Genomic DNA, 17,258 nt, shown 5'->3' with positions numbered 1-17,258 from the left:
ATGACAACCAGGTCATGTGACAGCATCTCCCATAAGGCGGCTCAGTCAGCCCGGCCGCCTACTCTCCCTGCTCTGCTGCTGGCCGGTGCTGTGGGCTCATAGAACACGAAGACACCACACACTCTGACGTCAGAGAGACACATTCCACTGCCCGCCCCTGTGCCGCCTGGTCCTGTGCGGCTGCCCGCTGTGCCAGGAGGTGGGCGCGATGGAGGTCTACATCCCATCGTTTCGCTATGAAGAGAGCGATCTCGAGAGGGGATACACGGTAGGGTACAGCACACATTCCCCCGTATACAGTGTGAAGTGATGCAGCTGCCATTATAAGGCATCAGCCTGGAGTAGCAGTCACTGCTGATGGCATGTCTGTATTGCAGCATTACATATACAGTATTACTATGAGTATTCTATAAGCTCAGGCACCCCACATGTATGTTAGTGCCATCCAGTGACGTGACGTGACGTGACTTATTCCGTGGAGAGTTTAAGGTTTTCCATTCCCAATGTTTGCAAACAGGAATTAATAAAGCAAAAACACAAAGGAAACTATAATAGTGCACTAAGTGAGTAACCAGTGTGACCTGATCCCGGTGACCCAATGTAGGATGCAGGTGTGTGATTACATCAGGCCGGCGGTGGTACGTTGTACGCTGTGATGTGTGATAGTAGCGCAATGCGATTATGACACTTGGAACTTTGTTTTTGTTGCCTGTAATCTTTCTAAGCAATCAGATTTCCTGCATGACACCTGTAAAAGATACACCTGTCCTAGGCGATATACCAGATCTCTCCAAGGAGACAGGCTTCACTAAATGTATGTAATGGGGATAGTATGTATGTTATATGTGCGATCTAATTACCAAACAAAGTCAGTGAAAACTAATTATTTTAAACTCCAGGAGCTGGTGTCTGTGATGTGATGTGAGTGATTGTGTGTGTGTGTATGTATAATTTTGTGTATTTGTATGTATATATAATTCTTTGAGAGGTCATATAAAGTGGAACTTGAATGTTAAATAAACGTGGCCATGAAATTGCATAAAGCAATCGATAAAACCGTTGCACTCCTCCCTGCACAACAAGTGGTTATAAAAAACCTAAAACCACACAAGAGAAACATGGATCATAGGGTCGACAACAAAAGTTGATTTCAAAAAGCTCAACATGGGGTTTACACATTGTTGTATTTTATGTCCATGTCGACACCAAAGCACGAAAGCCCTCATTAGTGTACTGTGCCCTCTGCTCTGCGCCAGGTGCCTTGCTTCTGATGTGCTCGGTACACTTTACTGTTCCCTGTTGTAGTCCACATAGATGGCAAAGTGTTTTTTTCATTAAAATTTTTTTTAGAAAAACTCATGTCGACCTTGTGAATGTCAACCTATTCCGACAACATGGAATGTAAGATGCTGAATTGTACCAGATAGAATAATTTCTTACAAAAAAAATCACATATAAAGTCATAAAGCTGCAATAAAACAAATGCAGCCAACACTGACATTGGAAAATCACTTCTATCTTGTACCTACATTGGGCTAATTAGCAGTCACTTGTGTGCACTGTAATTAAATGCTCTCATGCAAAATGACACGAATAGGAATCGGTAATTAAACTTTCAGTACACATTCATTTAAAAAGTGTGTCACGACATGCAGAGAAATGCGTCAAGTTTTCCAGAGACCTCTATTCCACCAGACGATAACCGCTCAGTAGCGCCTTTCCTGCAGTCACCTAGCAAATATCGCTAGCCAAGAGCATTTGGCTGCTTACAGGGTTGTGATCCTATTAAATTAGGGACCCTGCTACACCTAAACAGAGGCCTATCTAGCCTGGAGTTCCATAAAACCCTTTACTAAAGCTTCTAGTTTATTTTCCACTATTATGTATTCAATGCCGGTGCGAGCGGCCGGCGAGGGGGTTAAACTGCGAGGATCACAGAAAACCAGCGATCCTCGCAGTTTAACCCCCGCGCCAGCCGCTGGCACTATGCAACGTTCAGGGGGAATCCTCGCCGTCACAGAACGGCAAGGATTCCCCTAAACTGCGAGAGCCGAGGCTAGTGCAGCAAACTCGCTGTAATTAGCCTCGAGTCTCGCAGCTTTTGGAGGCACATCCGCCAATTCTCCCTCGCTCAAAAAACGGAGCGAGGGGGAATTTGCGTATGAGGGGGGTCAGTTGAATACTGACAGGGTGAGCGGTGACTGCGAGCTAAAAGTCCTGCTCGCAGTCACCGCTCGCCCACGGCATTGAATATGTGCTGTGTTCCCCAAATGAAACTTTGTGTATTTATGATATTGCTGCTTTACAACAGTCACATATCAGAGACTTCAGAATGGATTTCCTATGCACAAAAGTGACTGCTAATGAATCAACTGCTGATCCAAGGTATAAGCGCATATCCACCAGTCCATATCAGTTGCAGTTTTAGGACTTCATGTATATGGGATTTCTTGGTACTTCCTCATCACTGCTGCCACCGCTTACGCCAGTTACGTTAGCCGCTACGTGAATCACGATTGTCCCCTCGCGGGTTTGCTTTGGTCGCCACGCTTCGGGCTCGCTTTGCTTGCCACAACTTTACTAAAGGTAATAGATGGTGGCCTGGACCTTGAAAATAACCCTAGCGGCTCGCTGTACGCTACATAAGTTCCATAGCGTAAACGGTGGCCGCAAAGATGAGGAAGTACTGATTTCTTTTTAATTGTTAGAAGTGGTACTGTACATTTCAGCATCTTACATTATATTGAAAATGCAGGTTTGTAATTCTATCACTTTGGATGACAAGATGCCTGCCGTATGAAAGATGAAGTGTAAATACGAGGGTTGCACTTTCTGTTCAGCGTTATTACCATACTTCTTACTCAGCACAGGGAGAAATTGTGGAACTGGTGCAAGTCCGGATGAATGCGCTACAAACCAGTTTCAGGGTTTGTTTTTGTTTAACTTGTGCTTTGGTTAGTAGACTCCTGTGGGGAAAAAGTGACTCTTCTGCTGGAATGTGTGTGGCTGTCATTATTACACAATATTGTAAACCACAGCACTTCCTTTTCTTAATGTATCTTTTTTATTTTTTATCTTGACAGTCTATTCATTTCCCAAAGACTGTGCAATGCTCAATCACAGGTGACTAGAGCTTAAATGGTCCTCAAAGGAAAAAATAGCCGTGGAGGCCTACTTCTCTGCCAGGGTTGCTATATTAAATATAGAAAACATATTTTTAAAAATGGCATTCACTATAGATATTTTTGGTATACAGTTTGTGTGTGGGGGAGGTAGGATTACATTAAAATAACTTTGTTTTGTGCAGTGGTTTCCTTTCTATAAGACATGCCTGTGAGCCTATCTAGGCATGAAGTGCTTGGCTAGATGCCCTTATAACTTAAATGTGTAGCTTGGGCTGTATCCATGTCAAGTGTACATTAGTATGCTGTTTCTAAAGTTATTAGAGCAGATGCCCAGGTCATTATAAAGAAAAAGAAAGCATAGCCAAGCTTGAACTATGAGAGTAAGCCATGTTATACATAAACATAAATTTAGCACAAGGTATCAACAGAATACATACGCAGGGCAGAGCCCGCGGCAATACCAATCCTCCCTCCAGCAGAACTGTAGGTCTCCCCCCTGTCTAATGCTAACAATCCCCAAAATACTTATGATTGGGATGCTAGCTGTTGAGATTCTGGCATCTTCATTTCTAGGGATGTCCGGATTCTGGTGCCGGCATTTCGGCTGCCGATATCCTGAATGTATCCCACTTTAACAATGTAAAAAAAAAAAATTACACTTTTCAAGTAGTGTTGTGGGAAGTAGGGTTGCCAATCCCGGAGCATTTTTTCAATCCCCGAATTTGGGATTGAAAAATGCCCAATCCCGGGATTGGCTTCCCTAATTAAAAAAACCCACCCCGGTCGCCCCGCATATTTATTTACATCACTGATGCCGGGAGGAGGGCGCGTGAGTGGCCACATAGTGAAGCCGCCGGTAGGCAGGCAGGGGGGGGGGCATTATGTCATGCTGCGCGCCCAGGATGGTTCTGTGCAGCTGCTTGGCCTGCGCAGTGTGACCTCTGTCCTCGTCAAGCTGTGCAGAGCCACACTGCCGGGGAAGGGAGAAGGCAGGCAGCGTCTGAGCACACGCTCAGACACTGCCCGGCATTAGACTGCACTGTCTAATCCCGAAATCCCGGGATTGGAAGCTCCAATCCCCTGATTGAAATCCCGGCGTTTTAGGGGCCAAATCCCGGGATCCCGCTGATTCTGATCCCAGGATTGGCCACCCTAGTGGGAAGTCATATCATATCCATTTTTATCACTGTACCAAAACTTTTGGGGTGCTGGATGACTCACCAACAGTTGGGATTCCGACGGTCGTTTCTCTGAAATCGGATTCCTGACTGTCAGGAGCCCGACAGTTGAAATCCCGACTTACATGGTCTATTTTCCCTCCACGACCCCCATAGATGGCAAATAGAATAGGTGGCAGGCACAGCTTGCCAATGAGCCTGCAAGGAGCTTGAATGCACTCGCCCCTCTGTCGGGCTCAATCAGGATTTTGGTGTAGGAGAAACGACCACCGAATTCCGACGGTTTGTTTGTTATACTACACCCAACTTTTGCATGTATGGCACAGCTTCAGGAATATCAAAAACACATACTGTCAGTCAGGAGACAGTATGCAAGTAATGCTGCAGCTGGTCTCATCTGTTTGTCCAACCAGACATGGTTTGCTCTACAATGGAGTAGATCTCCATTCATGTAATGCATTAATGCTCTAAGACACAGATACTACTTTATAGTGGGACAGAAATACACAGTGAACTAATATAACACACACACATTTACAATATAGTAAGTTCCTTACCCATGTCTGTGCTCTCCAGACTAGCTGTAAGACATAAGCTGTAAAATGAGTTACTATTGGTATTTCTCCCCATACATTAACCTTGTAAAATGAAAATACTAGTTACCAAAATGACAGAGTTACTAGAACCCAGGGCTCTGTCATGCTGAAGGGTGTTGGGGTGTGTTTGTGCGTGCTAGCATTCCATTGCATGAGGAGCAATGTTAGGACTTTATTATATATTCTGTTCTCCATTATATGCACTATGGTGGATAGAGTTCTGTCAGATAATGCAGTACCTTCTCTTTATTAAACCAACTTAAATACTAAATACATTTGTATCTATATTCCCTGTAAACCATTGAAATGTTATGGTTTGCTTTTACCCTATTCCAGGTCACTTTCTCACCTGCTTGTTAATTGCCGTGCTATGGACCTGGTTACTCTTACTAGTTCATTATGTTGGAGTGTCTATATTCCATAATTGTTCTTTTTAAATTGGTATTTTACTGAAAATGGCTGCTGTCAGTGAGGCTGTGGTATGCTGCTGTCAGTAAGGCTGTGGTGTGCTGCGGTACAGTTGTGGAATGCTACAGCTATGGCTCTGTGATGGGGTTTTGGTGACAGAAATACAGTTGTGTCCAATTACATCATGCTACAAGTCGCGTTACACAGCACGTGGCCGCTGCCGCGGTTGCACATAGAATATAGGTGTTCTGCATAAAATTTTAATTGGCATAAACTGCTTATGCATACTTTTCACATTGCTTTGTGAGTAAGATAAATCTTAATGGAAAAAGTTACACAAAAATAGATGTCCGACACTACAGAGTGATGCAGGAGCATGGCGTGCCTACAAGGGCTTTCTGTGTGTGATCATTGGGGGAAAATGTATGGTCATGTGATGTGATCTGGTGTGTCCACTCGTGGGATTTTTATTGTTTTAACACACCTTTTATATTCAGCCAGTGCCCACGGGTGTGGTATAGGATCCCGACAGTCATTAGCCCGACATCGGGATCCCGACTGCCCGGACTCAGACATAGGGGGGAGTGCCACGAAGCCCCTTGCAGGCTCGTCACGCTACGGGCACAGTGGCTCGCTATGCTCGCCAATTATTCTATTCTCCCTCTATGGGGATCTTGGACCCCCACGAGGGAGAATAGCTGAGGCCGTTGGGATCCCGAGTGTCGTGGTTTTAACAATCGGTATTCCGACATCGGTGTAATGACTGCCGGAATCCCGACTGTCTGTCAGCCATCCAGCACCCTTTCCCACTGCCCCCTGATAATACTTAGCCTAAAACCTGCCTGGGAAAATTACTAACACAATGGTGAAATTTGCATAGCAATCGCTTCAGTGGTTTCAGAGTTTGACAGACAGACAGACTTTCCTGTTATAAGATGGATGTATAGATAGATATAGGTATAACTTGGTGCTGCTAATTAAGGAGAGACCCCTTTTCCAGTGTAGCTGAACAGGTGTACAGCAATATCACTAGTAATATTGATACTACTAGTACAGTAAGTGGACTGAATCCATTAGGTTACATTATTTTTGAAGGGAACAAAAAAATAATTTCTTGGCCTACAGAGTGTTACGTGGTGTTTTTCGTGCTGTATCCAGGCAGCGATGTGACATAAAGTCATAATATAGCAGGTTTGATGGTGTCTGTGTTCATCTGGAGGATTTGGGCTCTCAAAGGACACAGCCGGCTCTGAGGAAGTGATTCAGTTGTCTGTTGATTTACCTGAGCAGACAGGTGGAAAACCAGTTACACTTGTCCAGGGGGCATGTGTAATGTATTGCAAATAATTCAACAATGTTTAAGACATCAATTTGTTCACTTGGAAGACAGGCGCTCTCATCACAGTATTTGTAAGTTCTTCCAGCTGTTTTACAAAGAAAAACTTATTTCAGTTGCGGAATATACTGTGCAGTTTTGTCTTTTTACTATTTCATAGCTGTCTTGTTATACCACCTCATTTAAACGCCATACTTGCTTACAACAATAAATATTGATACACATGTCTATGAACTCTCCCCATGTACAGTGGCAGGAGACATGTGATGCAGTGGCTGCTCGTACAGTCAGCAGCTGGCTTCACACTCACAGCTGTAATAAAGACACTGATACAGCAACAGAAGTTGGTGTCAGCAGTCCCAGCTATGGGCAATGGGAGGATGGTGGGATATTATACATTTAAACAATATTCTTCATTTATTAGCGATTTTGTAATACAGCTTTTCTCTGTATTCTTATCCACTGGCAATGGTGTAACTATTAAATCTTCCATAGGCAGACAACGGCATTTTTGTGAAACATTTTGTGGACTGTCCGTTTCAGATATTTAACGGTGTACTATATTAGTTTTTTATGTTATATGCAAATTGCACATCTCTCAGCACCAAGGTCTAAAGGTGCCCACAGACGCATCAATTATCGAATGCGTTTTGTACTTTTTAAGCACAAATTGCATCTTATGTACAATTATTGGATGGTGTTTATGGGCTTGTGCGATGCGATGCGCGTTCCCGGGAGCCTGATATTGTATGTATAAAAAAGTACGTGCTGCACGTACTTTTTAGACTACATCTGAAATTTAACATTACAAACATGGGTTCATCACATGCATCCAATTGCACATCTCATAGCAAGCTGGAAGAAAAATTGTATAGAACCATTGTACAGTCAAAAACGCATAGCACAGAACAATTGTAGTGTCTGTGGGCACCTTTATGATATCTACACAAAATCTACTACAGATTGACAAGGGGAGAATGGAGTGGGAGTGGGGGGGGCTGCACGCGTGGCAAGGGGACAATGGAGTTGGGGGTGCACGCTTGGCAAGGGAAGAATGGAGGGATAAGGAATCCACATGGTTTTACATTTACAATGTCATTGATTTATTTGATGAATCTGTAAAAATAATAAATGCATGAAATATGTAAGAATAGTCACTGGTAGCATTCCCACCATATAAAATTCTAGTAGATTAATATCTGTTAGTAAAATAGTAATCACACATTAATGTTACAATTTGCATTAACATTGTGAAACAATAATATGTAAACATTGTTCTGTTCTGCACTGTAGTATAAATGGCTTTTTGTTGTATGTAACAGCACAACTTTGACAAGAAAGAAAGGGATGCGGGCATTTGGTCTACAGCATGATGGTCGACAGTCATTAGGCGACTTGGGTCTAGGTCGACATGGTTCTAGGTCGAAAGGTCATTAGTTTGACAATGTCTATGTCGACAGTCAAAAGGTCGACATGGGGTTTTTCACTGTTTTTTTTGCGCTGACGTACCGATAGGTGGATTTCATGCTCTACCATCCACTAGGGCGTGGTGAGAGAATAAAATAGTGTGCCCGATGCATAGCAAGGGAATGCGGTGCACTTGAAACTGTGTCCATGTCGACTGTGTTGACATTCAGGTAAAAAAACAGTGAAAAACACCATTTCGACCTAGACCTTGTCGAACTAACGACCTTTTTGACCTAGAACCATGTCGACCTTTTCCCATGTCGAACTAATGGTGTCGACCATCATGCTGTAGACCAAATGATCCCAACCCGAAAGAAAGATGCAGGGTTTTGTATAGTGAACAAAATATTTGACATTAACAAGACTGGGTTTTTCGAACAGGACATGTTGCTAATGGCAACCAATCTGATTCTAATTCTCATTTATCTAACAGAAAATAACAGCTACAACCTGGTTGGTTGCCATGGGCTACATCTCCATTTCTAAAATCCAACACTTTAGTAGGTATACCAATAAGTCTCCTCATTTTGAATTCAGAAAGAAAAAACAACCTTTGGCCTGGCTACATATAATTAGTACAATTACAATTGGTTTAAGCAACAGTAATTTGCCACTTACAATTCCCATTCAGGATTTCCCTGATAGGTGTTGTTGTATGTTCCTTCTTGCAAAATGGAGCACATCTAATGCTGCTGTCTGGGTGTGACATGATCTTCTGTAGATCAGTGTGTTGCGGTGTCTAAACAAAACACATCCAGCATTGTATTATATTTATATTTTTGTAATTTAAAAATCAATAAATTAAAAATGGTCTTATAAAAAAAATCACAATTGTTTAGTAAAAAAACACTCCATTCCACTAATTAGTGCATACGTTTTGTGGATTTTTTTTCTATTGTCCTTAATTGTACACTCCTAAAATTTGATTCATGATCTATGTAATCTCTTCCCCCATCACCATGCGTGATAAAATTAGCAGATGCTGACTAAAAAATATACAATTGTATATGATTCGCCTGTGGTTGACCTTTTAAATGTAGGCTCTCACTGAAATTGACCATTAGGGACAATTCAACTTCAAAGTGACACTAGTGTGCACTTGTTATAATTTAAATGTGCTTCCTATGTCAATACCAGAATTACAAATACCTCTCTGATTGCTTCTGGTGATTGAGATACCATGCAGCACTGAATAATTAGTTGTCATTTGATTTCTATTGACCCATTTGCCATCTATTGGTTTTGCAGGTCAAGGTAACATACATTTAATATTTAAAGGTCACCAATGACATATTATATGCTTTTAGCATTTGTAATTACTTTTAACATGTCTATTACTTTTAGAAGTAGAACTGCTTTAAATGTGAATGACCTTATATTGGACAATACTGAATGGGTGAGATTTAATAGGATGAGAGATTCAGAAAGTGAGAGATTTTGGAAAAAATCTCCAGTTTTTTTAAAGCGGCAATCATTTACACTGCAAAACCAGTATATGTATGTATGTAATAAAAATTTCTATATATATCCCCCTACGTTATACAGTTTGAGTCTCCCTTATCCGTATATCCCCAAAAAAAAAATGTATTCTGAAAACTTTTTTTTCTTCATCAGTTTGATTTTGCAGTGTAAATGATTGCCGCTTTAAAAAAATCTGGAGATTTCTCACCAAATCTCTCATTTTCTGAATCTCTCATTCTATTAAATATCACCCTTGATTTCAGAATTGGAATGGAGGAAACATCTTATAGATTTTATTGAAGTCCGTGCTATATTATGGTCGTGTAGAATAATGATACTTTGTTTTTTTGTCGTTATTCACTAAAATGTTTTCTTCTGAAAGAGAAAAAAAAAATCTTCCATAAACCATTTAATTACAAGGCATGGCCGAAAGTATGAGGGCACCACCAGTTCTGCCTAAGATGTTTGTATATTAACCACAGCAGTGCTAATGGCTACATACTGTTGGCATACAGGTCAATGCTGTACTGTTCTAGGATTCCACCTTTCCAACAAGTGCATTCAACAAGTGCATTCACCAAATGTCCGTCATTCTATTCGTCATTGTTCTGTCCTATATATATCACTGCACTTGCACTTTATTCTGTGTTAAACCTTGTCTGCAATTTGTCCTGACGACGGGGGTCCGGCCCTCGAAACGTTGACGCTTGTGAGACCACTGATGGAATAAATTTTGGTCCCTGTTTTCACCAGCATTATTGGAGTCCCTGAGTGGCCGTTCATTTCCTGGTTGTATACTGTGGGCAGTACCACGCTGCTGCCTTCTGTTAGCTGGCACAGGGGCAAGATATTGACAACAGCAGTTCACCTCAGTCCTGAGTGACGGCCCTTCCTGCTTTATTTATTTATATATATATATATATATAATTATAATCGTTTATTCATATATCGCACACATTCTGCAGCGCTTAACAGAAAATATTTAAATATTCACATCAGTCCCCACGTGTACATGCACACACACACTCATTCTAGGATTATTTTGATGGGAGCCAATTAACCTTCCGATATATTTTTGGATTATGGAAGGAAACCGAAACCCACGCATGCATGTGGAGAATATACCAACTCTGCATAGTTAGGGCCATGGTGGGAATCAAACCCATGACCTCACTGCTGTGAGGCATTAAAGCTAACCATTACACTGGCCGATATATTTCATTTATTTAATGAAAGTTGCATTTTGTTTTCTTTTTAAAAAGAAGTATGTGAATTTTGTTTTGATGGGTAATGGAAAAGTACTAAAGTACCACCTAATTGTTTAAAAACATTGAAAACCATTTGGCCTAAAGTAGCATTTTTTTATGGTTGATACATTTCCTGAGTAATAGAATGGGCCATTTTAAAGTCCGCTTGATGAGCAGAAGACATGTTCTGAGTGAGGCAGATGCTGGCGAAAGAGTAAGAATAACTCTAACAGAGGAGAAAAACTAATGGACGATTAAGCAAAGCATTGTGAATGTTCAAGATTGCTGATCTCTAATATAGCTTGTGTCTGTACTCGTTAACTGCCATTGGCAAGGTGTCCGCATAGAGCTTTAGCAAAAGCAAGGTCAGCCATAGAGCTGGGGAAGATCACGGTGTGTCAATATCTGTCCTAAGTCCACTTGCTTAATCACGAACATTAACATGTCTTCTTGTTAGTTTGAATTAAAGGCAATATTGACCCCTGACCCCGTTGTCTCAACAGAAAAGAATTCATTTTGCAAATAACATTGGTCATCTGTTTAGCTTGCATTTATTGTGTAATGAGCAGTCTGAGTGTGTGGAAGGCCTAGTGGTTGTCAGAACAGAAACAACATTTTACTTAAATTGCAAGTAAAATCCAGCATAGTAATGTTAAAACTTGTTGTTTCACGTTTATGTATCCTAATGATCTGTGAAATTGTTCAACATTTTTATAGAATGTGATCAGGATTTTCACAGTGATGAGTTAGTCTACAGGGCTACTATAGGAGAAATATAAAAACAAAATACGTTTTATATAAACCTAGGCATTGATATAGTCAAAATACTTACATGGATATGTAGTATGTCTGTAAGTTTCTATGACTAAGTTACAAATGTTCGTTCCCTTCAGAGGCTGTGATGCGTGGTTTCAGACTGCTTACATTTACACCCATTCGCAAGCACAATTCGCACGCAGGCATGCAAATGGATCTTACAAAAGATGTAGAAAGTGCACGAATATGTAAGCTTGCTCTGAGCAACCTTACATATGCGTGTTCGCTGGGAAGGAAATGAGCGGGCAGTTGACATCCGGTGATGTCAGCGGGCCGCCCCCCGCACCAACGTCATGGCCTCATTAGCATGAACACGCCCAGCATTCTCATTGGGAATGCCTATGAAATGCTAGGCGTTCCCATATGCTAATGGTACTGCCCGCTGCCCCACACCCCTCTCCGCCACCCGCCTGCTGTCCTGGGTGCGTGCACCCAATAAACAATCCACGACCCCATAGAGGGAGAATAGAATAGCCACCGTGCCCGCAGAGTGGCGAGCCCAGCGAAGCCCGCAAGGGGATTTTTTGTGCTCGCCATGCTGTCTGAGTCCGGGCAGTCGGGATCCTGACGTCGGGCTAATGACTGTCGGGATCACGACGGTCGGAGCCCCATACCACACCCGCTGGAACATGGGCACTTTCAGTGCACTTGCTGCCTCTCTGTATTGTACAGTTAGGGAACTGCCGCCCATAGGTAGAGTCCTAGGTGTTGCCAAAAATAATCTTGCATGCTACCTGCCAGCAGTTGCACAACAATGATCTAGTGTTATTTTGTGGTTTGCCAAGAAAAAATTGTCTATTAATTTACTAATGGTTATTATTTAGTTTCCAACATTCTTTTCCTCCCAAAGTGCAGGATACAATTTTCACTACCATCAGTTACAATGACATAAGAACATGTTTCAGGTCATTGTAAACCGACAACTTTTCTGCACCATTTTTCATATGAGTTTTTGGCAATAATTCCAGGACGCTTGCTTGCGTAGGAAAGATCACGAACTTGCCCTCACAATTTTTTCCATCCTGAAAATCCACAGGGCTTGGCTCCTAGATCCTGCTTCTTACTCCTCTGTTAAAGTACAGCATGAACTACGGAACACCTGATAAAATAGTTGTTCGCTCCACAAGGCCTCTTATTTATGATATCAGGGAAAGAGCAATGTTTTGTTGCTGCGGTGGTCAGAATGCAAGCGACCCTGCTTGTTCACAAGTGCCCAAAGCCTGCAGATAAGGGGTACAAAATAATAGAGTACAATAGAAAGAGTGTGCTGTAATTATTTGTGGCTTGTCAAATGAAGCCCTTTTAAGCCCCCAGTGATTCAAATCTTGGAAGTCTGCACAATACAGTACACAAACCCAAGCCACCATCAGAGGAATCTAAGCAGCCTGCTCCGACAAACTGAAATTGCTTCAGTTTGTCATGCGCTGGGCATGCCAGGTCCACACAATATAATTTATTTGCAAATGGGCCTGGCTCGTGCGCCCTCTGGTATCTGACTCCTGGCCTGCAATTTGTCATGTTGGTGGCATTATCACCGTACAGTTATTTTAATACACTGATTGTTTGTGGAAGCAAAAAAGATGTCCACCAGGCAGAGATTGCACAAAATAGACCTGAAAAGAACATCTAGTGACCACTCAAAAATAAGTCAGCAGGTGATCATTGATATATACCAGAGAGATATTTCATTCTGTTTAAGTTACGTTGTCAGCGGTCTGCGCTGTGTTTTGCCTTTCTGCTAGAACACATTTTTACCTCTAGCTCCCTGTCTGAAATGATGATCAGCTGTTGAGGTCTTATGCCAGATTTTAGTTACAAGCTATAAGTAAAAGGCAACTATTTTATGGGCTGAACATTCCTAAGAAATATAGCAAGGTACAGAAGTAACAAAACCCATTTAAGTGAACACCCAGCGTAGGCAGTTTGTCTGCTATGGTCCAAGGTGATGCGTCACTATCCCTGCAGTCAGAATACTGACAGCAGAATCCCATTGCTTTTAATTCTGGGGTTGGAGCTGGATTAGGCTTGGGGGAGGGGGTGGTTAGTTAGGATTATGCTAGAGGAGACCGGTTTAGGCTGTGGAAGGGGTTAGTTAGTTAGAAATAGGTGTAGAGTTAAAATACTTATCGGGATCTGTTACAAAGTCTGACCACTAGGAACCAAATGGTAAATATGGAATGGCACTGAAATAGTGAGTAGCTCTATCTATTAATTAATTTACATAATTTTTTTTAGCTCAGGCAAAAATTCAAGGTACTGTAGTGTTTTTTTTTTTTCCTACATATCTTTACTGGAAACCATGAGAGATCGGGAAAATCAGCTGCTGCATCAACTAGACATTCATACTATGTTTATTAGTATAAGATGATTTTACTTTTAAGAGGAAGCATTATGTGAAAAGTAGTAAGACGCTTTACATTTTCTTTGGCCGATATAGTTAACCATATTGTCCATACACACTGAACAATATCGACCGCCGATATCCTTCAGTTACATCACCTGGACCCGCTAAACATGAAGGTCGCTTGGCTATATTGCCAGGTTGACCTGCATGTTTGTAAGACGTTAATCATTGTTAATGACAGGCGGGAGCGTGCATCGTAACACGCGTAGTGTGTATGGGTTTTTAAGCTGTGTACAAACATAAATATGTATCTGTCCACTCTGTCTGGTAATGTATGTGAACAAACGAAAATCAAAAATTTGCCCTGGAAAACAGACAAAGTGGTTAAATCAATGTGATTTAGCAAATTTACACAAACAATAGTTCATTGTCCATTTTACAGCATTTGGGAACAAATGGTTGATTGTCATTTGCTGATACATTTCCAGGTGTTCCCACCAGACAGATTAGACAGATAATTATTCAGGCGTGTACCCTGCTTAACTCTTAATTCCAAGGATGTAATATGTAATATTTTGTTGGTCAACCATGACAAAAGTTTTGGAAATTTTTCTGATTTGATTTTCTTTTTATATAGCTATGTGCTAAAATATTGTGTGTAAATTTTTGAATGTTTTTATTTCATAAACATTATAGCTCCCTGCAAGGAAAGGCAGCGTTCAGCGTGATCCTGTCGCCCATTTAGGTAATGGACAACATAACTACTAGTTGTGATGTGCTGTACAGTGGAACGTGTAAGAAAAGAAAAAAATAAGACAGACTCATATGGGGGAACTCTTAACATGAATGAACTTTTCCTGTTGTCAGCAGTTGGGAATGTGGAATCCATGCATTCATTTTCAGAGACTGAACTGTAGAAGATGTATTCTCCACAAATGAACTATCTTCTTCTTCGCTGTGAATGTCAGAGCTCATATTATTTTACAATTGACAAAGCCAGATTTTTTTTTTTCCTCTTGAAATCCATAATTGATTGCTTGCATAAAGAGCCGGGGCCTCCAGTGCCGCTTCCAGAATACGGCTGACATCAATCGATTACCATGGAGGTGTTAATGTTAGTCATTTCATTCAGAGAACATTTAAAATGTCAGTAATCTGTTGCTAAAATCTGTCAGATCATGGGTTCTTGTTATTTCGTACATGCTGTCTCTGATTAACCAACTATTCTCACTGGATTTAGTGCAAACCTTTTCACGCTTGCAGTCATGTGAAGGAGGGAGGGTAGCTCGCCGTCAGCTTGCTGTGCAGTAGCTTGGAAGGGATGTGGACTTTTTAATATTTAATTTTTGTTTTGCTATTTGTCCATCCTCAATGGGATTCACCTAGGCAGAGAGATCCAGCGCACACCAAGGATTTAACTTCCTCTGATGTTGTTGGGTAGGATAAAGGTGCCAAGTTAGTGACCAGGAGGTTCCCCGAAGCTAGCTCAGACATTCTCATGCCAATGTCATTCTTTCTTGGCAAATACTGTTCGCTAGATCAGAGCTTTAACAATCTATTCAGCTATATTGAAACATTTTATTAACATTATTTACTTATCTTAAGAAATTATAAATGCTACATGCCATTGGAAATATAAAATATAGATTATTTTCTTCTAGAATTACACACCTTGCCCGGAAAAGCCAAATACACAATGTGTATACAATTTCTAGCCTAGAATAGTCTACATGCCGTGATGACTAAAAATATGTATTGTCTGCTTATTTCCTCATTATGGGTCAGATGCACTAAGCCTGGGAAAGTCGAGAGAGATAAAGTGCCAGACAGCCAGCTCTGCTGTTTTACAGGTTATGGGCCAGATTCTCTAAGCTTCAAAAGTGATAAAATAGAGAGTGATAAACAGCCAGCCAATCAGCTCCTGTCTGACATTTTTCAAACAGTCTGTGACATGGCAGGTAAGAGCTGATTGGCTGGATGTTTATCACTCTCCATTTTATCACTTTAGATGCATAGAGCATCTGGCCCTATGTTTGAGAAATGACAGGAGCTTTTTGGCTGGTAGTTTATCTCTCAACACTGTATCACTCTCCAAGGCTTAGTAAATGGGATCCAGTCCTCTGGCCACAGGAAGAAAAGAAAAAGTGGAACCTAAACCATATCCACCGATTTAGAGAAAAAATATCATGTATTAACCTACGACAAGTATACTAGAAACAAGACAAAGTGCTGCTTGGCCATGTATATATATGAACACACACACATACACACACACACATATGGCCCTGTCATCATATGAACTGAACAACTAATAAGAGCTGTATTCATTGTTCATCACATGTATCTGTATATTACAGGTTTTTTTTATATATCTTTTTTTAAAAAAGCGATAAAAAACACCCCGAAGTGGTGTATATTTAGAAGAAAAAAGAAAAAGATTCAGGAAAGTCAGGTGGTGATAAGAAGGTGCTGAACTAATTATAAGTGATAGAATATCATGAAAGATACTAATATAGGGTAAATCTACCTTTTGAAATAGAAATTGTTAATGTGGAGACACTTACTCCAGGAAATGTTAATATGGGCTCCTAGACCAGAGAGGTGTCCTATTAGTGTTGATCTTAGTTGGCGTGCACTTAAATGAGAATCACGGTAAGTTGAATACATACCGATCTCCTTTATTAACTTTGAGAGCTGGTACTGTTAATGAAGTGCTGGTAATATACAATAAAATGTGTGCAAAAAACCTATAAATAAGAGGTGATTTAATTTTCATATGTTTACTTACCCACTTAGGGCTAAGTATATTTAAAATAATAAAAGGAAGGCACTGTGAGTGCTCTAATTAAATACCTCCTAGGGGATTATAAAAACATTTTGATTCTACTATCATATTGATGTGGGAACGTGTTTTCAAAAGTTTATTGGTAATATGGTTGAAATTGAAATAAATATTAAAAGCACCTACCTATATCAAGGCAGAATATAAGTACATCCAAAAACTTGAACAGATGAGTAAGATTGGGTCTATTCACAAAAAATTCAAAATCAGTAACTGATACATGGATTGACAATAGTCCAACAAGTAACAAGCCATTGAGTTTTCTCACCTTATTTAGAGACATCCAACACCTACAGGGAAGGTATACCACAATGAATGTGTGAGGCCCTGATCTCTATTTATAGGGGATATGTGATTACCTCACTTCCTGTGGGTCAACTCACTTCCTGTGGGTTCTTCATTGGTCCGTTTAATTTATAAAAAATATAGATTTAAGTT

General features: G+C 40.8%; 1 protein-coding gene and 1 long non-coding RNA gene across 2 annotated transcripts in view; one reads left to right on the top strand and one right to left on the bottom strand.

The window, feature by feature from the left end:
• SNX24 (sorting nexin 24) overlaps positions 1-17,258 on the top strand; it is a 126,968-nt gene continuing 109,710 nt past the window's right edge. The window contains exon 1 of the mRNA XM_083151585.1: positions 1-268. Coding sequence (XP_083007711.1) covers positions 209-268 — 60 coding nt within the window. The 5' untranslated portion in view covers positions 1-208. The remainder of the gene's footprint in view (positions 269-17,258) is intronic.
• On the bottom strand, positions 8,777-17,121 carry LOC146031142 (uncharacterized). Its single transcript, XR_014456620.1, has 3 exons — positions 17,089-17,121; positions 16,947-17,005; positions 8,777-8,849 (listed from the first exon to the last, which is right to left on the bottom strand). It is a non-coding gene; the product is annotated as an uncharacterized LOC146031142 (long non-coding RNA).

This window comes from Crinia signifera, chromosome 1 (assembly GCF_055691185.1).
Source record: "Crinia signifera chromosome 1, ASM5569118v1, whole genome shotgun sequence".
Lineage (NCBI taxonomy): Eukaryota > Metazoa > Chordata > Amphibia > Anura > Myobatrachidae > Crinia > Crinia signifera.
The sequence above is the reverse complement of the archived record's forward strand: the minus strand, read 5'-3'. Positions and strand labels throughout refer to the sequence as shown.